At 41.3% G+C, this 27940-nt stretch overlaps 1 protein-coding gene across 7 annotated transcripts in view; it reads right to left on the bottom strand.

The window, feature by feature from the left end:
• Nucleotides 1-27940, bottom strand: part of SGCD (sarcoglycan delta) — an 840821-nt gene that overhangs the window by 79515 nt on the left and 733366 nt on the right. For all 7 annotated transcript variants that reach the window (XM_064484486.1, XM_064484485.1, XM_010987254.3 and 4 more), the window contains one exon: nucleotides 2960-3032. In XM_064484486.1, coding sequence (XP_064340556.1) covers nucleotides 2960-3032 — 73 coding nt within the window. The remainder of the gene's footprint in view (nucleotides 1-2959; nucleotides 3033-27940) is intronic.

The following is a 27940-nucleotide window of genomic DNA, read 5'->3' as shown; positions in this document are numbered from 1 at the left end:
TTTTAGAAGTCAGTCTAAATATAAATAAGCTGTGGTCTTTAACTCCATTTGTTTCCCGTTAACAAGTAAGACCAAGAAAGTCTGGGTACACAATGTTATTTAAAAAAACCAAAAAACTCTCGTCAAAAACATTCCAGCTGAATTGCAGTGGGAGTTTTAAAGATCCATGAATTCATCTCTCAACAAATACCTTTTCTGTTAAACTCCATTTTATATACTTTTTAACCTAGAAGACATGCAGGTGGCGGCACCCTTTTAAACAAATCTTGCGTAAAATAAGAAATTATAGGACTATGATGCTAATTTCGCAGTTGTGATAAATTTGTCACAGTTATGTAAGATGTTAACACTAGAGGACACCAGGTGAAGGGTCCATGGGAATACTTCGCATGAATTTTGCAACTCTTCCTTTAAAATTATTTAAAAATTAAAAAAAAATAAAAATAATATACAGGGATTCACAGCTCAGAACCTCAAGTGACCTGACTTCTTACAGACAGCAGAGTGCAAGGATGAGCTCAAGGCCACACAGCAGGTGCCTGAGTCCCCGCTCAGCGCCCTTTCCCGCGATGGCACTGCCACCAAAGGGTGCCCTGTTTGTGCTTCACCTGAACAGTTCACTCAGCCCTCGGTACAAGTCCATGGAGCTCCCTCAGATTTCTCTACTTTCCTAAGCTCGGAAGACACACCAGCATGAACGTGCTCGATCCGTAAAACGGATCCAACCATAAAGCCAGAGGCCACAAGACTTAGTCACCAAGTTCATTACCTATTTACTCAACACCAAGCAACAGCCCAGGGTAAAACGCGGCACCCACTAAATGACAAATGTGAAACATCCACAGACACGCTGGTCTGGGCTAACCTATCAACCAAATTTGATGATCCTTTTGATTGGTCAGAAATTCTGCCACAAAGTGTAATTTTAAGGAAAAAAAATTGCAGAAGGGTGAAGGGATTAAACGATTACCTTCTAAAAGGCTCCTGACTCAATTCAGGCTATGAAGCATCAACACAACTTGAACCGGAGCAAACAAAAGACCAGTTTTAGAATGACACACTAAAAATCTTCATACGCTTCCTCTAAGAACATTTTATTTCTAGCCTCCTTGGAATATGCCTGTCATTTTAGGATAAGTGATGGAAATGGGACAACTTCCTCAAGTCTTTATTTCATGGCACTAGACTTAGAAGACTTACTTGTAAATTCCGGAGGTTTAATTTCCTGGAGAAAGTTTCCCTGTTTCCATAGGCTGCGTACAGAGGACAGTTTAAGTGCATCTAGATCATTCTATGAGCAAGGACTCTGTCCTATGTTCTTCAGGACACGGGTCCCTACAGTGGGCTGATGCTTGGAGAGTCCGTTACGAGCTGTGCTTGTTTTTTACCTACAGAAGGTTTATTTTTCTGCTTAAAGCAGATTTAGCCTAAATCCTTTACTCTTCTATTTCCCAAGTCCTCCAGGTAACAGAGAACTTGTTTCATAGGAAAAAATTCTGGACTATATTTAGAGTTCAGCTTCTTTTAGACAGCACTTATCTTTGAGCTGATCACCACAAATTTTTGACTAGTTCTGTTAAAAAAAAAAAACAAAAAACAATCTGCTCCTAAGAAGGACTGACAAAAGAAAGGGAACTAGAGGGCCCGTTATCTTGGTGGGAGAGCTCTGACACCCCAGGCACAAGGATTCAGCGTCTTCTCAGGGAATCAGCCCCCTCAGCTTTTCCTGGGAGGATGCGCTTAAAAGATTTCAGCTTTGACACGTAATATGAAACAGAGGATCTAGGTTTCTGAGAGCGAGGTAACTTCTGGCATCTGGAAGCCGTGGTGAAAACCGTTATTCTAGTAAAATGTAAAATGTAGCAGTGTGGTGTGTCATCTAAAAAATACAGCCCACTGTATATGGGATTTTGCTAAGAGAAGGTTCTCACTCCCTGCCAATTACCCACTGCTTTTGGCCCGATCTATTTCCCTACATTCATAAAGGCTTAGAGGCTTTGCAAGAATGCTATGACTTTGTAATGAGGTGAGAGATTCTCCACTTACTGAGGGTGTGTTTCTGCTTAGGGAAAACACAAGCTCCAACATGTAGGCTGCTGTTTTAGTAAAACAGAGTTCTTGGGACTGCGCTGTGAAAGAGAATAGATGACGAGTGGAATACAGATGCATTTGCTTACAGTTGGTGTCTTAATGAAAGAGTTATTTGGGACTATTTATGATGGTTTATGATTGGTTTGAATTAAAAGAACTGCGAGAAATAAAGAAAGCCAATATTCACTGAATTCTTCCCAGCTATACGTACACAGTAAATGAAGCTATTAAAAAAATGAAGTTATATTTGTATCATACCATTCTAGGGGGCCACAGGTGGTTCTTTGGTGACAGGAATGCTTTTTAGGCTATGTCTGTCTGCACGCCTACTGTTCCTTTTTGTTTTCCGCATTTGCTGGTGGTAAGTACACAGCATCGCAGAGTCCTTTTCCGCTAAAAGCAGCACACTTATGGGTAACTGACTAACACCAGCACGTGGAATAATCACAGAAGGTTGTTTTAGTACCATATCATTCCAGACAACGGAGAGCTTTTCACAGAAGTTCGACTTCTTTTAAACACCACTTTTCTTTGGGCTCATCAGCACCAATCACTGACTAGTTCTCTCAACTGGACAGGTTCTTGGGCGCCACAAAATACAACGGGAAGTAAACACTGCAAATGAATGAATCCTAAATCTCACAATTACAAGGCTGGCGACCTCCTCCTTCAAACTCCATTTTAAGACCTTAAAGTCCTTAAGAAAGTTTTCTCTTGGTTGCAAGTTATCTTCACACCCTTCTAACCTCTCTCAATTTACATATTCATGACGCTGTTACATTATAGATATTCAAAACAGATCATCAACCAGCAGCACAGAGAAAGGAAACAGCCACTTCAACAATGCAAACCATAGTCAGAAATTTACCTTAGTTCCTTGAAGGGGTCTGCCCTGACATTAGGTGTCTCTATGGATTTAGGGAACACTGTGCCCTCTGCTCCTGTAAACAAAAGAAAAAGCAAACACAGGTTGGAGAGTTGGCCGTGTCACCTCGGGGCACAGTCAGCACATTGAATGGCACTAAATGCAGTGAATCCTGCACACAACCCAAACCACACACATTCTGCCACTGGCTCGAGGGCAGGGCTCTGTGAAAGGGGAGCACTCAATCAACCATGCAAACAGCCTTCAAAAGAACAAGGAACTTCTTTTGAAAGCGTTCTTGCTGAGATCAGAGTGAGGTCATGAGGCAAGCTGCGTGTTGGCTTCAAAAAACAAACAAAAAAATGCCTAGAAATGGCCTGGTCTGACTCTTGTCTCTCATACACTGTTAATCGTCATCCAACCGGAAATATTTTCAAAACCAGCAGCTGATGCTCCGTTATTACAATGCAGGGCACAAATCATGCCACACACACAACATCTAAGCGGCGTGCTAGATGGTGGAGACTACTGTGAGAACGCCAGGTATTTGCTTAATGACAATTAAGCAAAGGTTTTCCAGTCAATCACGTGCCACACTATTATCCTGAAAAGTTAGACAAAACAGAACGCTCCGAGAGATCATCTGAAGCCCAGCGATTTTACCATTTGAGTATTAACATTGATCCCCAATCCAATCTTGACATTTAGCTCCTGACCTGGCTATAAGCATTTATCTCTACAACTTATCAGTACCAGCTTAACCTTTCCAGCCATAAAGGCTGATTATCTGATTTGTCTGCTCCCCAAATGTCTTCAAATCATTTAAGCCTCAGTTTATCACAGACAATTGCACTGGATTTGTTTTTCAATTAAACTTAGCTAGGCAGCATCCTATACTTTGAAGTAAAGGTTGTATTTATTAATTTTTCTTTAATATGTGTGGTTCCTTGATGCTCTAAGGGTGGAATAACATCTTGCATTCATGTATGAATTTCTAGAATCCTCTTGCATTGTTATAAAGTCTAGAAATCCTCCATTAAGCACTGTTATTCCAAGTCCAGATTTATCCTGGTTTACTGAGGAGTCTGGGAAAATTAACTGGTTTCTTAGCTTTTGTAGCAACTATAGAAATACTTAATCCTTTTGATATGAATGAGAGACTATTGCAAGTAAAATCAGAAAATGCTGCTTTGGTTGAACGTTATATATGGTCATTAAAAAAATACCCTGGTGGTTAATATATTATTTTTTATTCTCAGCTAACATTTTTGGGCGACTACCACATTGCTAGATACCATCATATATATTTATTTCATTTATTCCCTGCAACAGCCCCATAAAATTGACAGTTGCAGTTGTCATAGAGACATTTCGTGCGGGGACATTTAAGATCTTTCTCTGACCATAGACACTTTTACTTTCCAAGACCCTAAAGCACATCATTTCAAATATCAAAATGTACTCATGGTCCCATTAAATACAAAGTTTTGCTGTAAATTTCACAAGAAAATTCACTGTTTCATTATGTATATATTATTTGTTTTGCTCTTGTGATTGTCACCTGATTCTTTCTAACTGTGATGGTTAATTTTAGGGGTCAGCTTGACTAGATCAAAGGATGCCCAGGTATTTGGCTAAACATGATTTCTGGGTGTGTCTGTGAGCGTGTTTCCAGATGAGCGAACTGGTTTGCCTTCCCCAATGTAGGTGGCCATCATCCTATCCCTTAAGGGCCTGAATAGGTCAGCAAAGTGGAGGACGGAGGACCTACGTATCCAGCCCTTCCTGCCTGACCCTATGTGCTGGGACAGTGATCTTCTGCTGTCAGTGGTCCTGGTTCTTAGGCCTTCAGACCTGGCCTGCAATCGACACCATTGACTCCCCTGATTTGAAGGCATGTGGACTCAGACTGAATTACTCCATTGTCCTTCCTAGGTCTCCATTTTACTGATAGCAGATTGTGGGACTTCTCAGCTACAGTTAATAAAGTCATACCACTAGTACTAACATGTTCATGAACCCTCTTCTTTCCTCCTTTTATCAGGGTCCTCTGTGACTCTTAAAAAAAAAATAACAATTTTAAAACACTTGCTATGAAGTAGGAACTATTGAAAACTGTCTTCATTTGATCATCAGAAAAACCCTGCCAGGCAGGGACTATTAATATATGTTATTATGGATGTGGAATGTAAGATTCAGAGAAGTCAAGAAATTTACCTATGGACACAAGTGAAGAGAGGGCGCCAGGATTTGAACCCCAGCATTTCAGCTCTGGAGGAGATGCCCTCGGCCCCACTCTAGACTCTTAATTTGGCAGATTAAGTCACTCTCTACTTACTCATCTTTTTATGAGATAACAAATACCCAGGTTTACACCCTAAAGAAATACCAGCTAAATCCTGATCACTCCTCTTCTAAAAACAAAAACTTCCCATGTACAATGAAATGGGACCTTAACACATTTCAAAATGACCATATCTTTCCAAGTCCTATCAGAGCACTGATTTTCACTCCATTTTTCACTTTTCTAAAAAGCTGCAGAGTGGACCCTCGTCCATCGGGATGAACTCCCCCAACCCCTCCTCTATCCTCTTAGAGAATAAATTATTCTCAATTTTATTATTTCTAAAAGGTTTCTATTAAAGTCATACCTACTGATTCCTTCTTTTGCACACAATATAATTTAGTGGCAATAAATGTTCACAAACAGTTTGAGTGAAAAATCCATAAAGCCATTTCAGCTTTATTTTAAGTTCCATTTAATGTCCCTCAAAAATGGTTTCATCAATGTGTTTCCATTAGCTGGTTCTCTGCCCAATAACTTAATTCCAAACAATCAATCAGGAACTTATAAAGCATGTGACAGGATCTTTCTAAAGTGTTTTGAATCATCACAAAAATCAGCTCCCTGGCTCTATTTTCCCCACTTGTTCAGATAGGGGGTAAATTCCTCCAAAAACAAAACAAAACAAAACAAAACCAAAAACTGCAAATGCAGTTTGTTGCCATAGTATCAAAAAAGCTAGCTTCTCCTCTCTGGAAACTACACTCAAGTTCAAAACTCATTTTATCCAAGCTTTTCCCATAGAATCTCCTGGATGTCAAGAGACCTGAAATCCATCTCTGTGATGTTGGCCAAGTCAGATAACCCTCTCCTTCACTGTAAAATGAGGGATGGGATGAGCGATATCAAAGCTAAACTGTTTTCTCCCCAAATTTAAAATTTCAAAAGGCAAAAATCTAAACAGAAGACTGTCTACAGCCCCCTCTGTTCCCTACCAGGAAAATGTAGCAAGCCTGGAATATCAAAGGAAAATGCTAAAGATGTTCTTAGTGTTTAAGGAAGAAGCAAATTTAAGCAAACAGGCATTTGTCCAATTCAAACTGCAATTAATTGGTGGAAATAATCTTCAGAAAATAAACCTCATAAGAGAGAAAGTGGTAGGGAGTAAAATTTATTGTAGACGAGGCTAATTAAGAAAACCCAAAAACCTTGATTTGGGGAAATTCAATTTTTTTTTTAATTGAAGTACAGTCAATGGGAAATTAAATTTTAAACAAAAATAAATATTAAAGGGTCTAAAAACCTGTTAAAAACAGCCATGAACTAAATACTGGAAGAAAAATTTAGATCTGCAAATTCTGATACAGGAAAATTGGACTAGAGAGAAATATTAGCCACAAAAGAAAAAAACTACTATGATAGAAGTTATAATCAGTAAAATTGGAGATCAAAAAATTTATGATGAATGAAATCTTTATTGCACATGGAAAAGAACTGATCTTACAGAAAATTTCAAGAAAAGCTTCTTAAAAAGACAGAAATGGTTTCAGTGTACTGTTTAGAAAACTGATGAAGGAATTAACCTAACATAATGGAGTTTGCCTGGTAAAGTCTCTCTTGATATATAATTATGCCAAAATCAGGACCCACCTGATAAACCCACCGTGAGCCAGGAAAAAAAAAATACTGATATTGGCATAATTGTGATGAATGCTTTTGTAGGAACGAACACAGACTAAAAATCATCTTTGGGTTTAAACCGCGGAACTAAAACGTTCAACCAGTTTCCACGTGCAGAGTTAAAATACATGATGACCACTGTTTGAAGTCAAAGCCTTCGAAGTTTTCCAGTTCCTGTGGCTTGGGTAGACCTATCCTGAATGACAGTCCTTAATAACAGCCATATTTTACTTGATAAGATAAGGATATATTTTCACTCCAATATTAGATTATAAAATAGAGAAATGATGTCAATCTCATTTTAAAATGGTGATAAGAAAATGAGAGAAGGAATGATTTGATTTCCTGAAATACCAGAGAACTGGGAAACCAAAGACCTGATTTTTCAGTGCTGGTTTTGTATTAGCTCATAGGTGACCTTCGGCACTTTGCCTGTGGGTCTTATTTCCCCATTTGTTATACAAAGTAGGGGTAGGGATTCCAATAAAATCTAGCTTATTTGGTATTTGATATTTTAATTGCAATTGAAATTACCTTTGCTTAATAAAAGAAGCGGCTCTGAGTCCAACTATGTTTCCTAGGACGGTACAGACAACATAACAAAGAAAATTTAAGTCTCTCGTACTGCTTACCAGCATTAAAAAACAAAAAAACTATGCATAATGTCATAATTCCTTGAATAATGAACACTGTCTTCTGTGAAAGATAATTTTCTGGTTACTCCAAAGTTTTAGCTAAATACTCGCTCATATGTCTCCTATTGTTTAAAATCTTCTAAAATACATGAGATAATGGTTTTTGCCTCTGTAAGTCCAGGCTAGTGAACACGGTTACACTTTAATATTTAAACATTCTTTCGTGTCTGAGACCCATTTTCTTGAAAACCTATCTCCTCTACAGCACATTATCCATGGTAGGAATAAGAGACTGATTTATGGGAGAACTGATCACAGGAAATTCCTCAGAACTTTCCACAGAAACAGTGCTTTTGTGTTTTGTTCCAAACATGAACTTCTGGCTTTCTCTTCACAGCATTATGCAGGAAGGAATTCTTTTCAAGGAATGGGTTGGATTATGTTTAATCCACCATTTAAAAGGAACTGAGTCATCAGTGAGCTTGCAGAGTTTGAAAAATTTCAGGATGAAGCACTTTGAAGGGGGCTGTTAATTTCTGAAAGCCATCCCAGACATGAGCAACAAACAGATGTGAGACAGAATCTTTGGGTGGGAAATGTCACTTGAAGTAACTTAATCCCACTGTGTCTCCCTGATTGCTGGTGACATTTAATAAACTTTTAACACAAAATATATGCAGTCATTACAAGTCCTTTCTAGGATTTGTGCGAAATATATATATTTAGGAATTAGGACAGATTCTCCTAACCTAAAATTGCAGACAACTAGTTCATTCAACAAATATTTATGGAGGGCCTACTCCATAAATGAGTGGTGGGGAAAACAGATTCAGACTTCCTCTTTATGGGATCAAAATATGTAAAATCTATAGCATTCCAGTGCTGTAGTATTTGTTGTCAATAAATATTTAACAATTACCTACTAGGTGCATGGCATAGTGCTCAGGCAGTATTTAGGGTAAAGCTCTGCTCTCTGCCCTTGTGGAGTTTTACTATAGCCAGACAGAAAGATCTTAGGGAACAAATTTAAACTGATTTTTTTAATAAATATTATTATAAAGCATGCGTTCTCAATGAGGGTAATGTACCCCCCAAAGGTACAAAAACTGGTCTCGGAGGACAAAATGAATCCTAATCCACTCATGTATAAAGCACAGAAATGCATACAGAACATAAATAGATGTACAGTATCTGTGATATTACAATTTCATTGGAGGGGAGTAATCAGGAAAAAAAAAAAAAAGACTGAAATGATTCCTGAGAAGGGTGATACTGGAAAAAAGACGGAGGAACATTGTTATAAATGCTATGAGGCAGGACAGGGAGCTGATGGAGCACCGAGTAGAGGGCCTGCCATGTCATGGGAGGATCTTCAAAGGCTTCCTGGGTAAATGAAGAAGGGAGAGGAATTAGGCAAAGAGACAGTCTAGATGGAGGGGTGTGGACAGAGCACATCAGGAAGGAGGACATGTGTGAAGGCCCCGAGACAACAGGTGGCATGCTGCTTTTAAGGAATAGTAAGGAGATCCGTGGAGCTGGAGCAGGAAGAGCAAGGCCGTTGTAAGATGAGACTGGTGAGGTCGTGAGTGACAAGTTCATGCTGGAATAGGGGGGCCATGTTAAAATTTAAGAGAACTTTTTTTTTTTTTTAATTGAAGTACAGTCAGTTACAACGTGTCAATTTCCGGTGTACAGCACAATGTCCCAGTCATTCACATACATACATATATTCATTTCCGTATTCTTTCTCATTAAAGGTTATTAAAGATATTGAATATAGTTCCCTGTGCTATACACAAAAAGAACTTTTTTAAGTTTCGTATTTGCTATTCTATCTAAGATATTGTGAGATGGAAGGAATCTGGACCCTTTGTAATACTGTTGATCTGTCGGCTCTGGATGACCTACATCCAGAATTATTTATTATTACATAATAAAAATAACTCCCTGATTTGTTTGAGCCCATGTTTGTTGGGTGTCTGTTATTTCCAACCAAATATAATTCTAGTAGTTACAGGACCTGACTCCAGGCAAACCTCGTTTTACTGGGTTTTGTTTTATTGAGCTTCATAGATACTATATATATTTTTTATAAATTGAAGGTTTGGTGCAACCCTGTGTCAAGCAAGTCTACGGATGCCATCTGTCCAACAGCATATGCTCACTTTGTGTCTCTGTGTCACACTTTGGTCTTTCTCACAATATTTCAAACTTTTTCATTATTATTATATCTGTTATGGTGATCTGTGTTCAGCAATCTTTGATATCACTATTATAATTGTTTAGGGGCTCCATGAACCATGCAGATATAAAATGGCAGACGTAATCAATACATGTTGTGTGAGTTCTGACTGCTCTACCAACCGGCCGTTCCCCTGTCTTTCTCTCTCTCCTTGGACATCCCTATTTCCTGAGACACAGCAATACTGAAATTAGGTCAGTTAATAACCCTACGACAGTCTCGAAGTCTTCAAGGGAAAGGGAGAGCAGCACACCTCTCATTTTAAATCAAAAGCTAGAAAGGATTAAGTTTAGTAAGGAAGGCACATCAAAAGCCGAGACAGGCTGAAAGCTGGGCCTCTTGTGCTGAATAGGCAGGTTGTGCAAGCAGAGGAAGACTTCCTGAAGGAAATTAAAACTGTTCTTCTAGCGCACACACGAATGATAAGGAAGCTAAACAGCCTTACTGAAAAAGTTGTAGTGGTCCAGAGGGAAGATCAAACCAGCCACCATGTTCCCTTAAACCAAAGCCTCATTCAGAGCACGGCCCTAATGCCCTTCATGTCTATGAAGACTGAAAGAGGTGAGGAAGCTGCAGAAGAAAAGTTTGAAGCTAGCAGACTGGTTCATGAGGTTTAAGAAAAGAAGCTGTCTCTGTAACAAAAGAGTATGAGGTGAGGAAGCAGGTGATGATGTCAGAGCTGTGGCAAGTTACCCAGAAGATCTAGCTGAGATCATTAATGAAGGTGGCTACAGCACACAACAGATTTTCAGTGCAGATGAAACAGCCTTATATCGGAAGATGCCATCTAGGACTTTCACAGCTAGAGAGGAGAAGTCAGTGCCTGACTTCAAAGCTTAAAGGACAGGCTGACTCTCTTAGGGGCTAATGCAGCTGGTGACCTGGAGTTGAGGCCAGTGATCATTTCTCAGTCTGAAAACTTCAGAGTCCTTAAGAATTATGCTCAATCTTTTCTCCCTATGCTCTATAAATGGAACAACAAAGCCGGATGACAGTGTATCTGTTTACAACATGGTTTACTGATTATTTTAAGTCCCCTGTTAAGACCTACTGCTCAGAGAAAAAGATTCCTTTCAAAGTATTCCTGCTCATTGACAATGCACCTGGTCACCCAAGAGCTCAGACAGAGATGTACAGTGAGATTTATGTTGTTTTCATTTCCGCTCATACAAAGTCCATTCTTTGCCCCGATGGAACAGGGAGGAATTTCAACTTTCAAGTCTTATCACTTAAGAAATACATCTCACAAGGCAATAGCTGCCACAGATAGTGATTCCCCTGATGGATCTGGGCAAAGTAAACCGAAAACCTCTGGAAAAAGTTCACTATTCTAGACTTCATTGAGAACATTCATGATTCATGGGAAGAGATCAAATTATCTGTATTAATAGGAATTTGGTGGAGGTTGATTCTAACTCTCATGGATGATTGTCGGGGGTCCAAGACTTCAGTGGAGGAAGTCGCTGCAGATGTGGTGGAAACAGCAAGAGAACTAGAATGAGAAGTGGAGCTGGAAGACGTGACTGAATGGCTCCCATCTCATGACGCAATGTTAATGGACGAGGAGTTGCTTCCTATGGATGAGCCAAGAAAGGGGTTTCTTGAGATGGGAACTTCTCCTGGTGAAGAGGCTGTTAAGATCGTTGAAATGACATCATAGGATTTAGTCTACTACACAAACTTAGTTGACAAAGCAGCAGGAGGGTATGAGAGGACAGACTCCATTTCTGAAAAAGGTCTGCTGTGGGTAAGGAACTATCAAACAGCACTGCATGCTACAGAGAAACCGTTCATGAAAGGAAAAGCCCATCCATGTGGCAAACTTCATTGTTGTCTTATTTTAAGAAATTGCCATAGCCACCCCAACCTTCAGCAGTCACCACTGACATCGAGGCAAGACTCTTAACCAGCAAAAAGATTACAACTCACTGAAGGCTCAGATAATGGCTAGCCTTTTTTAGCAACTGAGTATTTTTTAATTAAGGTATGTACATTGTTTTTAAAACATAATGCTCTTGCATATTTAATAGACTTTAGTACAGTGTAAACATAATTTTTATATGCAATGGGAAACAAAAAAATTCATGTGACTTACTTCATTGGGAGATTCACTTTATTGTGATGGTCTGGAACTGAACCCATAATATCTCCAAGGTATGACTGTATACTGTAGAGAATGCATTATAGGCGGTCAAGAGCAAATGCATGGAAATCAGATGACTATTTTCATAGGCCAGGTGAGAAATGATGATGGCCTAAAGACCTCAGAGTAAAAAAAAAAAAAAAAAAAAAAAAAAAAAAAGGGTCGGGGAGGGTGAATGTGAGAGCTATTGATGAGGCAGAATTGAAAGAATTTAGTGATAGGAGGGGTGAGGGAGTAAGACATGTCCAGGTATTGGTAGGGGACCACAAGTTCAATTTCAGCTCTGTTGAATTTCAGGTACCTGTGGAGTTTCCAGATTAAGATGTATTATGTAGGGGACTGGATATACAGGTATACAGCTCAGGGTAGAGTTCTTAACCACTGGTATATAAACTTAGACCCACTGGATGCAAATGATCATGGAAACCAAGAGAACAGGTGAAATTATCCAATAAATGGCCACAGTGATGTAAAAAAGACAACCAAGGTCAGACTTTTAAGGGATTCTGACCCTGAAAGTTTGGGTATGGGACAATAAGCCATCAAAAGGAAGCTGAAATGAAATGCCTAGAGAGGCAGAAAGAGACCAGGAATGGGGTAACATAGTCAAGAATAAAAAGCATTTCAAGAAAGTGGGAAGAGTTACCTATGTGCTTAATTGGTACTCAGAGGTAAGAAGAGGAATTAAAATGTCCATGGAACTTAGCAACATGGAGGTCATTTACATCATAGGAGCCATTCTATGAAGAGCTGGAGGTGGACTCCTGCGGGCAGAGGAGAAAGTGGGAAGTGAAGACATGGTGATACCAAGAGCTACCACCTTTTGACAAGAGAAGTATAGCGAGACAGCTGAGTACTGGATGGTGAATATTAGACTAGACTGAAGACCCAGTAATGGTTAGTAACCAAACTTTCACAGGGGCAGCAGACTGCTCTGTGACCCAGGCTGGGTCGAGAAGCACGTGCTCCGCTGCCTCGATGCCGGCACGCAGCAGGGGGGTATGCGGGTTCATCTAGGTTGGGGATTTTAACCGACACACACAGTGAAAGTAGACTGTAACAAGTTCAGGGTTGCACAGGAAGACTGTGAAGAGGAATACGCCACTGGGCAAGTTATTTAGCTTCTTCTAGACTCAGTTTCCAGCTTTGTGGAACAAGGATAATAATAGTGCTTCTCTCATCAAGCTGTTGTGAGGATTAGAGAATTTATACACACACACACACACACACACACACATTATATACATGTAGTGCTATGTGTGCCTCGTTCATCAAAGTGCTCAATAAATGACATTATCATTTACTAATGATGTTGATGACAACAACAGAAGGCTGGAATAACCAAAAATACCATTAAATAATGTGAATGTTAACGACAGAGAAAAATAAGATGCATTTCCTTTTAAATGTTCTAACAATTTAACTGAACCAGCCATACCACCAAGGTGCACATTTTAAATAACTGTGTGGAATGTGCAACCACAGAGCAATTTCAGATTCATGTATAAAAATATTCTGGCAAGATATGAAGAGACAAGCAGTTTAATTAAACAAACTCTACTCTAGAAACCAACAGACCAGAACTCATGGTTGGTGTATCATTAAGCCAAAATTGGAAAAAATAAAAGGAACCATCCAAGCAGCAAGCAACCTCATTTCAGTTTCTTATGACTACATTATTTTTGACAGTAAATAAAACCACACACTAAAACAAATAATTTCAACTCACCGGTGTTGGATAACAATGGTGGAACATCAGAATACGGCAATCTCTTAAATTAGGACAGTTTATGAACAAGAGAGCACCTGCAACAGCAAGCTGAGAAGCCTTCCTGACATGAAAAGCAGAGCTGGGCATTAGAGAGACTCCTTGGCTCTCAAAAAATGATGCACTGTGTGTCCCATGAATGGGATGACTGTGGCACTGCACTCTTAGTCCTGGGACCGGTGGCCAGAATCAGACCAAGAGTGTGGGGAGAAAGGGAGGGCATGCTTATGCAACTGTGCGACCAGGTCAGGGAAAGCCTGCCCTTCTACGTGAGAGGAAGGGTAAGGTGGGGGCCCCGAATACACAGCCTCCTCCTCCGTCCAGATCTCAGCTCTCAAGTGCCTCTCACAGCGTGAGAGCAATCAAGACTCAGAGTGTCACCAGATGCAGGTGAGACCTAAGAAAACAACACGAATAGGATTTTAAGGGTTTCCCGGTCATTGAAAAAGAAGGAGAACATTTTGTTCCTGTGGTCAGGTGGGTTGAGGGTGATGCTGTCCTATGGAGAAGGAAATTGAAACACTAATTGAGGACCGTGAAGAAACACTGCCTAAAAAAATAATTGGAGAAACTTATAAAGTCATGTTCAGAAGATGAGGAGGATGAGGACTTGAAAAGCGAAACCAGCAAGCTGAAATCGTAATTAAAGCGCTGACCGTCTCAAAGCATTAACACACCTGAATGATTAAATTTCAGAATTATCATGAAAGCAAGCCTCTGTATGGACACACTTCACAGGTGACTTAAACAGTACTTCGGATGAAGTGACTTTTACCTTATCCGCTGACTTTATCCCTAGTATGGCTAGCATGTTATTTTATCAGCTCGCATTTCTCCCCTGCCAACAAAATAACCAGTATTCTTCTTGGAAGCCAAATGCCCAGCTAAATCATCAGTTTCCCAGACTCCCTTGAAGCTAGTGGTGACCATATGACATGATTCCGTCTAATGAAATATAGGTCGAAATCTAAATGGGGTGGCATTAGGGAAGCTTCTACCCTCCTAATAGGAAGGTACAGATGTGGAAGGTTCCCTTCTTTCTACCTGAATATCAACATAGTATCTGGAGCTGTAAGAGCCAGCTTCCCAGCATGAGATGAAGACCAAGAGGATTTCAGGTACGTTGCCCCAGGGCGCTAAGCCACCAGCAGCTGTTCACTGGACTCCTTCTTACGGGACAAGTCCCTTCCTGTTATGTGTCTGAACCACCTTATGAGAATTCTGTTACTCCTCCCTGCCCTGGGAAGAGGTATGACTCCCTGCCTAAGGTGCAATACCGTTCCACCCAAGACGAAGGAGAGAAAAGCAAACTGACCCTTTAAGGGGCTCAGATTCTTCACCTAGAACGTTTTTGCTCTCAACCAAAGGACCAAAAGTTGAAAACCACACTTACTGTGCCTTCTTACTAGACTGAAGTAGCTTTTCATTGAATGGGGAGCGGGGTTGTGTTTCCCTACTCCCGGGCCTTTTATCATGAGGTTCTCAGCCAGAAAGTACCTTTGTTTCCTTTTCAGTGCATCTAATCCTTGAAGGCCCAGCTCCAACACCATCTCCATAATGAAGCCTTCCCGGGTCTGCTCTCAGTTGTCACTAACTGCTCCTTCTTTTGTGTGTGTGTAACACACAACTGGTAACGGGGATGAGCGCTCATCTCAGTCTATCTTGTGAGATGGTTCACTGAGTGTGTTTTGCCTTCATTATCACATAAGCTACTGCAAGTCAAGAGCCATGCCATGGGAGTGTTTGAGCTTTCCTACACAAGTAGCTACAAACAAACCTCCATGTTCTGAATTTAGTTTCACTTAAGCAGGAAAAGTTGCAGACTAAGAAAGAAGCTTCTGGAGGGAAGAGGTATGACTGGCCAGCATCAGCTACGCCTTACTTACTTTTGTCCAGGAGAGGAAATGGTTACGTGGTCTCAGCGGGACAGCCTCCGATCAGCTTTTCTTTCTAACAGCTCTCTCATAACCTCTCTAATTGACTGCATTCAGTGCACCTTCCAAGAGCCCTGCTGTGGCAGGTTTCTTGTCTGGTTTACGACCTTTACTGAGCTCCCTACAACAGGAAGCCCAACTTTTTAACACAGTGTAATGAGGAGGAGCCCACCTCTTTGGCTCTGTCTGTGGCTTGGCCATTGTTTTAAATATTGATCTATGTTTGCTACCCCTATACTTCTGTTTCCCTTCCATTTCAAGCAGATAGCCAGGGCCTCTGCATTGTTTGATGTTTGTCTGTTTCCACAAAGTAAAATGTACTCCTTGTGGTATACAGTTGTATGAGTTTTGACAAAGAGAGTCCTGTATCGACCACTTTAAGCAAACACAGCACAATCTCCTCACTCTGAAAATCCCCTGGGGCTCCCCTTGGGCAGTCAGTCTCTCTGTCTCAAGCCCTAACTCCTGGCTCCCATTGTTCTTGGGTCCTACAGTGTTACCTTTTCTAGACAGTCTTCTAAGTGGAATCATTCAGTAGAGAGTTTTGGGATTGGCTTTAACTTAGTGAAACACATTTGAGTTTCACGATGGAAGGTGTCCAGTGGATCAGAAGCAGAGCTCCCTTAAACCAGCAGCTATTCCTGAGCTTTGTAAAGACCTAAACTTAGTGAAGAGTGGCTGTCCTCCAGGTGACGGGGAAAGAGAGGAGTGCCTTGGAAGGAAGCCAAGTGGGGAGGCAGATTTTGCCCCTGACTTAGAAGAATTGAGAGATCTAAGGTCCTTTGAAGACCACCCTACAGAGGTGACAAACTCTCAGAAGGGACAGCTGTGTCATGCCCCTGGAAGGCAGGACCCCTGGCACAGGGGCCCAGAGCTTTAGCAAAGATTCCTGGACTTTCTCTATGGCATGAAATTTGAGTCGATGCTGTTTCAAAGACCACACAGGCCAAGAAAATGAAAATATGAGAGGTGATCTTAAACGATCAAGGATTAGTAGGCTTGCCTATGTTTTCTTGACACCATGTATGCTTCCTCAATTTCCGAGCAACCCAGTAATGATGGAGATGGAATTTCCTATCAGATTACAGTGGGAGTTCAGAGTCCTATTTAGAGAATAAAAGTCATATCAAGATCTGACAGCTTTTAAGTGCTTACTATTTGACAGGCATCTTCCCAAGCACTTCCCTTTAACACATTTAATTCTCACTGCACTCCTATGAGGTACATGCTGTTATCTCCCTATTTTTAGATGAGAAAACAGGAACTCAGAAGGGTTTGTAATGGGGAAGAACAAATCTGACTCCATACTAGATCTATTTCTTTAGCTCTAACCCTGCGCTCTGTCTCCTGTGCTTAGTCATGCTGGTTCTGCAACTTTTGTAAAAGAATGTTGCCTAGAGCCTGAAATAGACAGGAGAGCCCATTCTCAAGGCTCTCATCTTTGAGAATATACCACTTTTCCATTCATATAGAGATCAAATGTTGCAGGACAAAGAATAAGGAGGAGGTTTACAGGACCATCATGACCTGACCTAACTAAACTTATCAAAACCAAGAAGTTTGTAACAACCAGCACCCCCCCCCCTTTTTTTTTTTTTAGCATAAAAGGAGCCTGAATTCTGACTTGGGGAAGATGGTTCTCCAGGACGTTAGTCGCCCATCTTTTTGGTCTGTTGGCTTTCCGAATAAAGTCGTTATTCCTTGTCCGAACACCTCATCTGCAGATTTACTGGCCTGCTGTGCAGTGAGCAGAATGAGTCTGAACTCGGTAACAAGTTCACTGAGGTGCGTGTGGGAACCAGAAAATGAACTCAGACAAATCTAGCTGCAAAGCCCATGTTCTAAACTCAGGGCTGGACCTGTTATTCCTTCCATCATGAGTTTGGGAATTAAGAGTCAGACTCCAAAAATCTCCTCCTCCAGGAACAGAGCACAGAGTAGTCATGTTTGGTTGGGCACGTCCTACTCACAGCCACTTCTCTGCTGAAGGGTCATCTAGATGGTCCTGTTGGAAATGCTACCTGTCCACACCTGGCCAGTCAGACTCTAGCTTGAAAACTGAAACTAAGCAACACAGAGGACAGCGTCGGTAAATGACAGATACAAGACCAGGACAACTAACACTGAGAACCAAGAATCATGCTAAGTGCCTTTACAGCTGTATTTCCTTTCATCTTCATGGCAACCTTATGAATTGAGAAATACAGACTTAGACTGGTTAAGTAATAACTCACCCACTATTATAAAGCTTGTTAGTAGTCGAGCTGGGATAAGAACTCAGATAAACTAGTTCCCCAGCTCACAAACCCTGACTTGGTACTGAATTACCTTGGAACTTGAATTAGAGGATATAGCTATGGGAAAAAAAGGCAGTAAAAAAAAAATTAAAGTTTAATTTTCAGCTGTGTCCATCATTGCAAATCTTTGAGATTTTTGCAAGAAACAAAGTCTGAAGAAAGAACTTCAAAAGAAGATGTCACATCTGCCTATAAGGCAAGGGACCAGTGGAAGAGTGACCATGTCTGTTGAACATTCCTTCACTCTACTTTTGATATTAGAACAATCATTTGCTTTGAGGAAACTAACTAGGGCTGAAAAATCACATGTCCCTGCCCACCACCCACAAATACACAGAAGGGAACATGATCCAGGCTGGCCAATCAGGTTATCTGATTCCCCAAAAAGAGTGCTCCATCCAAGAGCATGTGACCCAAGCAGGGCCAATCAGCTCTTTGCAAGGGTTGCTATGGCTGCCTGGACAACAGAGTTCCTCCTTTTTTCTGAGATGATGTCGGCTAAGAAGCTACCTAAAGGAAACCAATGTGGAGGGGTGGGGGGAACATATTAAAAACACCGAAATATGTCTTACCTGAAAATGTCAAGTATTTAGTGAGTGAGCACATTCCCGTTTTTCTTTTCTTTTCTTTTCTTTTTTTAATGTTTATTTTAAGCCTGATTGATTTTGTCTTCTGTCACTTACCCTAAATAATGCATTATTTTCCTCGTGGGGCAGAGGAGTCTATGTCATGACTATCTGTCCCTCACACACCACATCACTAAAGAAGGGAGACTGTTCTCTGGAGCCCACAAACAAGGCTGTCTTTGGAGAGAGACGGTTATTCCTCTACCACTCCACCCCCAATGCCTGCTCAATATGACACGGAAATCCACAGGGCAACAAAGCCAGCCAATTCTCACTACCAGACGAGAGCTGTGAAAGTGAGCAGGCTGGGAAGTGTCCTTTTGGTGTGACTTGGTGTAAGCCAGCTTTGAGGCCACTGAGCATCTCTGTTTGACAAGCCAGGGGCAAACACTTTTTGTTTTTTTTTTTGCTTTTTCCTCTACTCCTATAAACAGTGCCAACGTAACATAATAAGAAAAAAACCCTGTCTATGAGGTCTGAGTTAGTCAGCACCAAAGAGTATGTTCTTGGATGTTGAATTGCTTTTCTTCTCAAGAAGGAAGGGGAAAAAAGCACGTGTCCATGCCCACGTCTGCAGAGCTGTATAGCTCGATTAGGGTATTTGCTAAGAGTACTGTGGGCTGCTCTGTCAATCCAAGTGACAGGTAATCAATACTAATCTGATGCCAGTTGATTCTTCCTTTTCCTTAAACAGGATTAAGGTATACTATCTATGAACATATTTTATCCCAGGCTGTAAATCCACATGCTTTAACATAAGTACATTAGTATCTCTCTTTTAACGGAATGCATGGTGTAAACAAGGAAATAGAGATGAATTACCAAGTTGTCCTGAAAAATGCCTTTCTGATGCACTACGAAAATGTTTTTGCTTTCGAGGCAATAATAAACAGATCAGGCATTTCCCATCTTTTTATATTGTGATCTATATCTCAGTCTCTGGGAGAACCTATTAACACCCAGAGTGTCTTTTTTTTTTTTTTTTTAAGTGAAGTATAGTCAGTTTACACTGTTGTGTCAGTTTCTGGTGTACAGCACAATAGTTCAGTCATACATATATTTGTTTTCATATTCCTTTCCATTATAGGTTACTACAAGATATTGAATATAGTTCCCTGGGCTATACAGTATGAACTTGTTGTTTATCTATATAGTAGTTGGTATCTGTAAATCTCAGTCTCCCATTTTATCCCTTCCCACCCACTTCCCCACCTGGTAACCATAAGTCTGTATTCCATGTCTGTGAGTCTGTTTCCATTTTGTAAACAAGTTCATTTGTCCTTTTCTTTTAGATTCCACATAATTGATATCATATGGTATTTTTCTTTCTCCTTTTGGCTTACTTCATTTAGTATGATAATCTCCAGTTCCATCCATGTTGCTGCAAATGGCATTGTTTTATTCTTTTTTATGGCTGAGTAGTATTCCATTGTATGAATGTACCACAACTTCTTTATCCAGTTATCTGTTGATGGACATTTAGGTTGTTTCCATGTCTTGGCTTAGAGTGTCTTATGGACAAAGTGCTCTTTCTGGGCTGGTGCAGGTGGATTTTTCTTTTCTTTTTCCCTGTTTGCTTGTTTATACCTTCATTTCTTCCTTTAGCCAGTATTTACTTAGTGCCTCCGATGGGTTAGGCAATGTCACAGGTCCCAGAGATTGGAATGAGGAGCCGTAGCAATGTCTACCGGTCCCACAATGTGCCCTGGTATTTTCCAATATGCCCACAGCCAGTTGGGCTAGTTCACACCAAACATCAAGCTTTCTTATCCTGCACCATCTCAGCCTGTTCACACGCACAAGAGCTGGTCTGAAACAACAATGACTTAATCCCTGGATATCATTTCATGGGGATTTTCACATACTTGTAAATTCTTATAAACACCCATATGAAAGGATCAGGGGAGATGAACTTAAGTGGCTCCTTTAAGGTCAAGCATCTAATATATGACAAATACTTGATGAGCTATGATAAAATCTACCTCCCAGGTTGTTGTAAATCTTCAGCGAGTTAACGCAGGTTAACTCAGAACAGTGCCTGCAATGCAGTAAGAGTACAATAAATGTTAACTGTGATGCTGATGTTCCTGTTTAGAAACAAGACATAAGCCACGGCCACTGTCAATCTGCCTGTCCATCTCTGGGTTGGTCCATCCACCGGTCCATCCATCCATCATTTACTGTGTATCAGGCACGATGAAAATGCTGAGATTCAGTGCTGAACAAGTCGATCCTTTCATACCTCTAATGGTCTACAGACCGATTTTTCAGTCTTTGGAATCAGATTTCACCCATGACAATGGCAGAGTTGAGTAGTTGTGACAAAGACCCAGTGGTCAACAAATGAAAAGTATTTACTGCCAGGCTCTTCACAGACAAAAAAAAAAAAAGGGTCCTGCCTGGATTATTCTATCTTTTCATCCTCTTAGCTGTTCTACTTGATCATCCCTTGGAATCTAAGAAACTAAAGGTGATGATTTGCTTATACGGGCCAATCAGCTTGTCTATATTTGAAACTTTGCCCTAAATGCAGAAATGTACTTCAAGGTTCTGGTCTTAATGATTTTCCCAGGGGAATTCTGTGAATTGCCCTCTATGGGTGGCTGGATAACCTTGTGAATATATTCTTTCAAAGCACGAACTCACTCTTCTGTGGTCCTACTGCTTTCTTCCAAAATATTGTCTCTTTATTATGCCTCAAATATTTTCAGCAATCCTTGGACCCCTTATGATCTCATGCTTGGCCCAATTTTCCCCATTATGTGACTCACTGGGAAAAGAATACCATTCTTGGGCTTCTTTGCTAGAATTCTTTTTTATCAGCTTTACTTTGGCTTTTATTGCTGAAGTCTGTGCTGGTTATGTTGTGGGGCAGTCAGAGTTTTTCTTTCGAAAATATTATTTTGCATGAGTGTTTTAAATATTCATGTTAACTGTTGAATTATAGGAAGCATTCAAGGTTCTCACAAGAACAGTAATTGACTCTAACCTGAATCCGGCACTTTATCTGTATTAAGTTATTCAATTATCTTAACATCTAACAAGTCAGGCACTGTTATCGTCTCCATTTGCAGATGAGGAAACAGGTTTTGAGAGAAGAGATTAATTTGTGAATGATAAAAAAATAACTTGCTGAGAGAGCTCAGTGTGCCTGAGGACCTGCGTTAAGTGCGGCACGGCTGTCTCACCTAGTTGCCAGCATGACTCGGAGAGCAGGACTGACCACTCCACTGGGCACGGAAGGCCTGGTGAGGTTGCTGACTTGCTTGCGATCCCACTGCAATAAGTGGGGCATCAGGACCTGATGCTGAAATATGACTGGGGTCAGAAGGTGTGTTCTGGGGACTCCTACTTAAAACCTACCCTATGGTTGACTCACAAGGACATCCACCTCCTTCCTCTACGTCCCCAGTGGAGCAAATGTGGTGGCTGTGTGCAGCTCCTTCACTGAGAAATGACTTTAGAATATTCTGGGTACTTCCTTTCTGTGGTTTGGTGATCAGGATGTTGGAAGGATAAGACAAAAGCTGTTACGGTGACGTCTTCCACTAAATGTGAATCAGCTTTCACCTCTCAAGGATGCCCGTTCCGTTTATTTATTTGCTACCTCTTATTTTTAAAATGAACCCTAATCCAAGTTCCGATCAGTAATGGAAGGTAAATATTGGAAGTCCTGTATATTAAGAAATACATACTGTAAATGAGAAGTTACCAGTGAGCTACGGAAGTTGACTAAAGACACTCCCAAGAGCTACACTTTTATATCCTGAACTTCTAAGCAATCTCATAGCTACATTTTGATAACTGAACTGAGCCACTCTTGGCCCTTGCCACTTCATCTCTGTAGGTGATGGGGTACAGTCTTTCCCAACAAACTGCAGATATTGCTTCTATACTTTACTAAGGCAGAGATACAGCTTTAATTTATGGTGATGCGGGTACTAAAACCTGGGTCTTTTAATTCATTGTTTAGGTGTTTTTTCCTATGTCATGTTACAGCATGATTCTGGTTGATATGTTTGAATATTGGGTCTCTCACCTTGAATTTCCCACCAAACTTGCTGTGTGAGTCTAAGCCTTTCAACTGTTCTGGGCTTCGTTTCTACATCTACAAAGTGAACATAATCCACTGCCCAGTCTATGGCTGACGTTATCACGGAGACCAAATGAGAAGTGAATGAGCTTTTCAACCTGCACAGCAAAATACAAATGCAAGTAACAAACAGTGCTGCTTGGGGAATCTACCTGGATCAAATAAAGACTCCCTCTCAGTGTTTAAAAACGACCCCTTGCATAAGTAGGCTCTATTAGAGTCAGATTAGCAAGCTAAGTATTTAAAACTAAAGGCAAGAAAGACTTCCATCTGTATCTGCTAAACTCTCTGTCTGTAACACTCTCAAAAAGTCCCACCCCAAGGTCCAATGTTAGGGACACCGGACATTGTCCAATCAATATGCCCAGTCTCATTTTTCTGAATCTTCTTACTCAGGCAACGCAAAACTCCTTCCAGATGCTCGTGACAAATGCAAGCAGCTCAAGGAAAAGGCCTGCTGAATGGACGATACTGACATCCCCACCCCAGTCCACCGGCGCAAAGGATACTCAGAGACCCAGGGACCCCTCAGACATCATCCTCCTAACAGGCGAGTGATTCTAACTTGAGGAATTATTTCAAGATTGGGCCAAATCAGCCTTAAAGGAAGAAAAGGAAATACTACCAATTTCAGCACATCTCAGAATTTTACACTGTTGACCCAACGATGAGCTCTGTGATGAGCGTCACTGTAACAGTCTACACGCCACGCAGCTAAGACTTAGCACACGACTTGGCATTTGCCATTTTAAATGCCTGGGATGACAGGTGCAGGCTCTCCTCGGCCCCTGTAAGAGCTGGTTTTTGTACTGAGGAAACAACATCTGTTCTCAATGGGCAGGGATGCGGGAGAAGCATCAAAAACAAGGGATGTCATAACGGTTTCACGCAGAGTTAAATGCACGTGGGGCATTTGACCAATGTCAGTGAAGTCATAACGCCTTTTTGGGGCGATTATGCCTGCAAGATTATAGAAGTGAGGGAAAGGATATTCATCTACACGAAAGGCTTAATATACGTGGCATGAGGAAGTAATGGAACTTCCTGTTAGGAATGTCTTGTCCAGGCTGCTACAATCCTTACTTGACGGATGAAAGGAGGCCATCACACTCCTCTGGATGGGAGGCAGAGACTCCAACCTCGACCCTGTCACTTCTGTTCCCTCCACTCCAAAGAGCCGTCTCCTGCACAGCTCCATCTTGAGCTCCTTGCTTCTGCCAAGGAAGAAGGCAAAAACAAGGGCCGCGGCCCGGGCGCGCACGAGAGAGAAAGGTCACCCTCCCCAGTGACTGAGACTCACTGCGTACCTGCTGTGTGTGTATGTCCTGACATCAGGCACCATGGAGGGGGAAAGAATGTAATCCACAATCTTGAGAAATCACTAAGCACACATGACCTGTCAAGGGGACGAAGGACACGGAGCCAGCAGCACTCAGGTTTATTTACAGTAGGTGTTCACTCAGTGTTCTATACACCTTCCCTCCGGTCCGTGGCTTCTCACACTTGGTATTACTACTATTTGGGGCTGTCCTGTGAATTGTAGAATGTTAAGCAGCATCCTTGTCCTCTACCCATTATATACTGGTAGCAACGCACCCTTCCTTCCCGCTTTATTGCAAGTTGTGATAACCAAAGATACCTGTAGACATTTGTACACATTTCCCTGGGAGGCATACCTGTCCCTGTGAGAATCATTGTTTAGGACTAGTGTGTTGAAACTCCCCCCCTAACAGCTCCGAGCTAACCCCATCTTCAGAATCTAACGACAGAGCTAGCTCCATGCGGAACAGTAAGCGCCTTCATCTGCTCTGTGATATTAAACATGAGATGATACAGACGTACCTCTGAGTGTGGCATTCTGTCTTCTTCTTGCTATATTGCAGCTGAATCCCCAGCTTAACACAGAGATTGCACATAGTAAGTGCTCACTAAGCACTTACATTCAAACAGGGGACCTCGCCTGGGGACAGACACCAGGGATTCATGGATAGAGTTCACTAGGCATGTGAACTTTGAAGGGGCAGGATTTTACATCATTATTTTCCCTCATCTTTAACTGAAATCTAGGACGTCCTTTGATTGCAATGTAGAAAATGAACTTCAATAATTATCACTCTGTGACTCTGTCACCCGGAGAAATTACAGATGGTTTCTTATCAGAGTAAAAGTGTAGTGCACATCTCAACATATCGTTTATGCTTATCACTACTTTGAAATGATGGCAATTATTAGGGATATAACTACATCTTTTAAGATGTTTTTAACAAAGACAGACATATATTATTACATCATAAAATTTTTTTTATGTTTATGACTTTATCATGATTTTGTTTGGTAAACTGAGGCTTTTTGTATAATGGGTTAAAAATATAATTCTGAGAAGAGATGTTCAGCAGCTTGACAAAAGGGTCCACGGCAGAAAAAGGGAGAAGAACACTTGCTTTTGGGTGACCAGCTAACATAAATATCAGGCAGGTGTTCAGAGGTCATAGTCAAATCTCTCCGAACTTCCTGCATCATCTGCAGTGGTACTCAGAGCAGGGTCTAACCGCTGTTACTGTGGGTGTGGGTGACTTGTCTCGTCTGAGTCACGGAGTGACGTCAGGGCAGAAACACACACTAGCTGAGTGGCCTCAGGGAAGCGGTTTTACTCCACAGGCTTCATCTCTTAATCTCTAAGATGGAGATTTGGGGATTTCTTTTCTTTCTCTCTCTCTCTTTTCTTTTTCTTTTTTTTTTTTGTTTCTCCCCATCCTGAGTACCTTTAAGGATGGTTCTGAGACCCAAATAAGGTGACAGCCAAAAACGTGCAAGTATTCCAATCTCACTCCATGCTACTACACAGAGGGTGATGATGCATTCAGTTCTCTAGGATCTCCTGAGCCCGTGTGCATTAGCCCACCCATGTCCCGGGGCAGCACAGACATTCCCCCAAACTGGCTTCTCACACTTGTTTAATTGCTCCATCTGAGCATCATGGAAGGAAAGTAGGAAATGAGGACAGGACAAAGACGGAGAGAGAAAAGGAGAAAAAGATTCATCTTCAACATCAGGCAGCTTAATTGCTATCCCATAGTTCATTGTTTTCAATTGAAGTATATTTGATTTACAATGTTGTGTTAGTTTGTGGTGCACAGCATAGTGATTCGGTTACACACATACACACACACATATATATTCTTCATATTCTTTTTCATTATTGGTTATTATAAGATACTGAATATAGTTCCCTATGCTCTACAGCGTTGTTACCCACAGTTCACCCTTATTGTTTATCCATAGTTCATTTTTTACTCCCTCAGTTGTCCAGGTGACTGGACTGAGGTTTTGAACTCATGATCAGTTACCAGGCTGGACCACCAGAGTCAGAGTCGTCTTCTCTTTATCTCCCTCCAACAGCTTCTCCTGCTTTTCTTAACTTCATCCAATGACATCCTTCAAGGGCTAACTCAAATCTCCACTTCTCAACAAAGTCCTCTCCATGGAATTCCTGGGGCCCCGGTGCCCTGGGCACTTTGAAGGTGCCCAGCCCTGCACTTGAGTTTCTCTGGCACATTTCTCACATCTTAAGCTCCCAAAGAAAGGCAGACTGTGCCTTATAAATGCAAGGCCCTGGCACCTTCCCTTGCTCCACTAGAAATCTTTGATTAGGATTTGCTACGGAGAGACAAATTTTCAGAGTCCTGGGAGGAAGAATTAGGCCTGGGGAACTTGTCCATGCAAGGATGCCCTCATTAAACATACACTGAAGCACTCAAGTCTGAACGCTCCCCAATAACCAGGCAGCTAGACAGATAGGAAGTCAAGAGGGAAAGTCATTTTCCTTGGCAGCTGCGATCCATTTAGCAGCCAGAGGAGAAAAGCACATTGCCTTCCTCCAGAGCTCCTAAGCACCCTGCATATTGATTTCGTATCAGTTCTCTCCTTTGTTTGGTTAAATGCAAGCACTTCCACAAGCCTGTGATACAAGGCAAGTACTTGAAATGTGCTTTGACCTCTGATCAGCTCCCATCAAGCAACTCAGTGGGAAGAACTGCACTGTGTTCAGAGCTCCTCGCCCATGCACTGCAAGTCTTGTTCAGCAGGCTGCAGGACTTTCTTTTCGGACTGTCTTCTTGAATTAAACCACCAAGCACAGACCCCATGGATGCATTTGGTCCCATGATTAGCTGATTTGTCCAGCTTATCCCCCGCCCCCAGCCCCGCAGGCTGATCTTCCTCAACGCACCCTGTAAATCACAAATCAGGTCTTGTAACTTCCCAGTCTGAAGCCCTTCAGCGTCTCCTCACTACTCTGAAGTCTATCCCTTAATATGATACACAGTGCTCACTAGAATAGCATGGTTTTATAATAGACGCAGACACATGCACATCTCCATAATGATCTGGGTATTTGTAGTATTTATAATTTGTATAACATTTAATGTGTATACCCATAACATATACATACATATATATGACAGACATACCAAATACACATACCATACAAACATATGAAACATGATAATTAGGAAGGTACACATGTTATCTGTAGCCACGTGTATGTGATATACACTAAAAGCATAGGCTATTTATACTAAAATACTGCATTGCACAATTAAATGGGTGAACTGTATGGTAATGTGAATTACATCTCAACAAAGGTGTTAGAAAAAATAAACAGAATACATGCTCTCGAGTCTGATTATCTGGATTTGCAGCTTCCTCCTGCCATTTAACTTGCTACACAGCCTCGGGGAACTCACCTCTCTATTTGTCAGTTTGCTCATATGTAAGATGAGAATAATATAACCTATCGCAGGTGGCTGTTGTGAGAATCGAGTAAACAGACTGAGATTTGAACAGTACTTGGCACAGAGTAAGCAGTCACTCTAATACATGTTAGCCATTACAGTTTTAGTCTGTTTTCTTTTTACATCTGGGCACTCTGCTCCTTGACCTTGACCTCTGCCCTCCGGCTGTGATGGACTTTACAGCTTTTCCCGAAAGGTCATGCTTCCCCAAGATATCACAGCTGCCGCTCCAACCCTCGGCCCCTCTGACTCCCTCTTCCTTGACTAATCCTTATTTACCCTTCTGGTCTCAGCTTAATCACCACTTCCTCCAGGAAGACTTCCCTTACTTGCAGAATTAGGTTAAAATCTTCTAGAGTTAGGTTTCTATAATCTGGTACTTCTCCCGTGATAAGACACATCCTTCTACTGTAAACATCTAACACATCTTTCTTTCTTGCTTGGCTCTGGATTCCAGAAAGGCAACGGCCCTGGTTGTCCCTCTGGTCA

The sequence above is a fragment of the Camelus dromedarius genome, chromosome 3, assembly GCF_036321535.1.
Source record: "Camelus dromedarius isolate mCamDro1 chromosome 3, mCamDro1.pat, whole genome shotgun sequence".
NCBI lineage: Eukaryota > Metazoa > Chordata > Mammalia > Artiodactyla > Camelidae > Camelus > Camelus dromedarius.
Note: the sequence above shows the minus strand (reverse complement) of the source record. Positions and strands in the feature narration are given on the sequence as shown.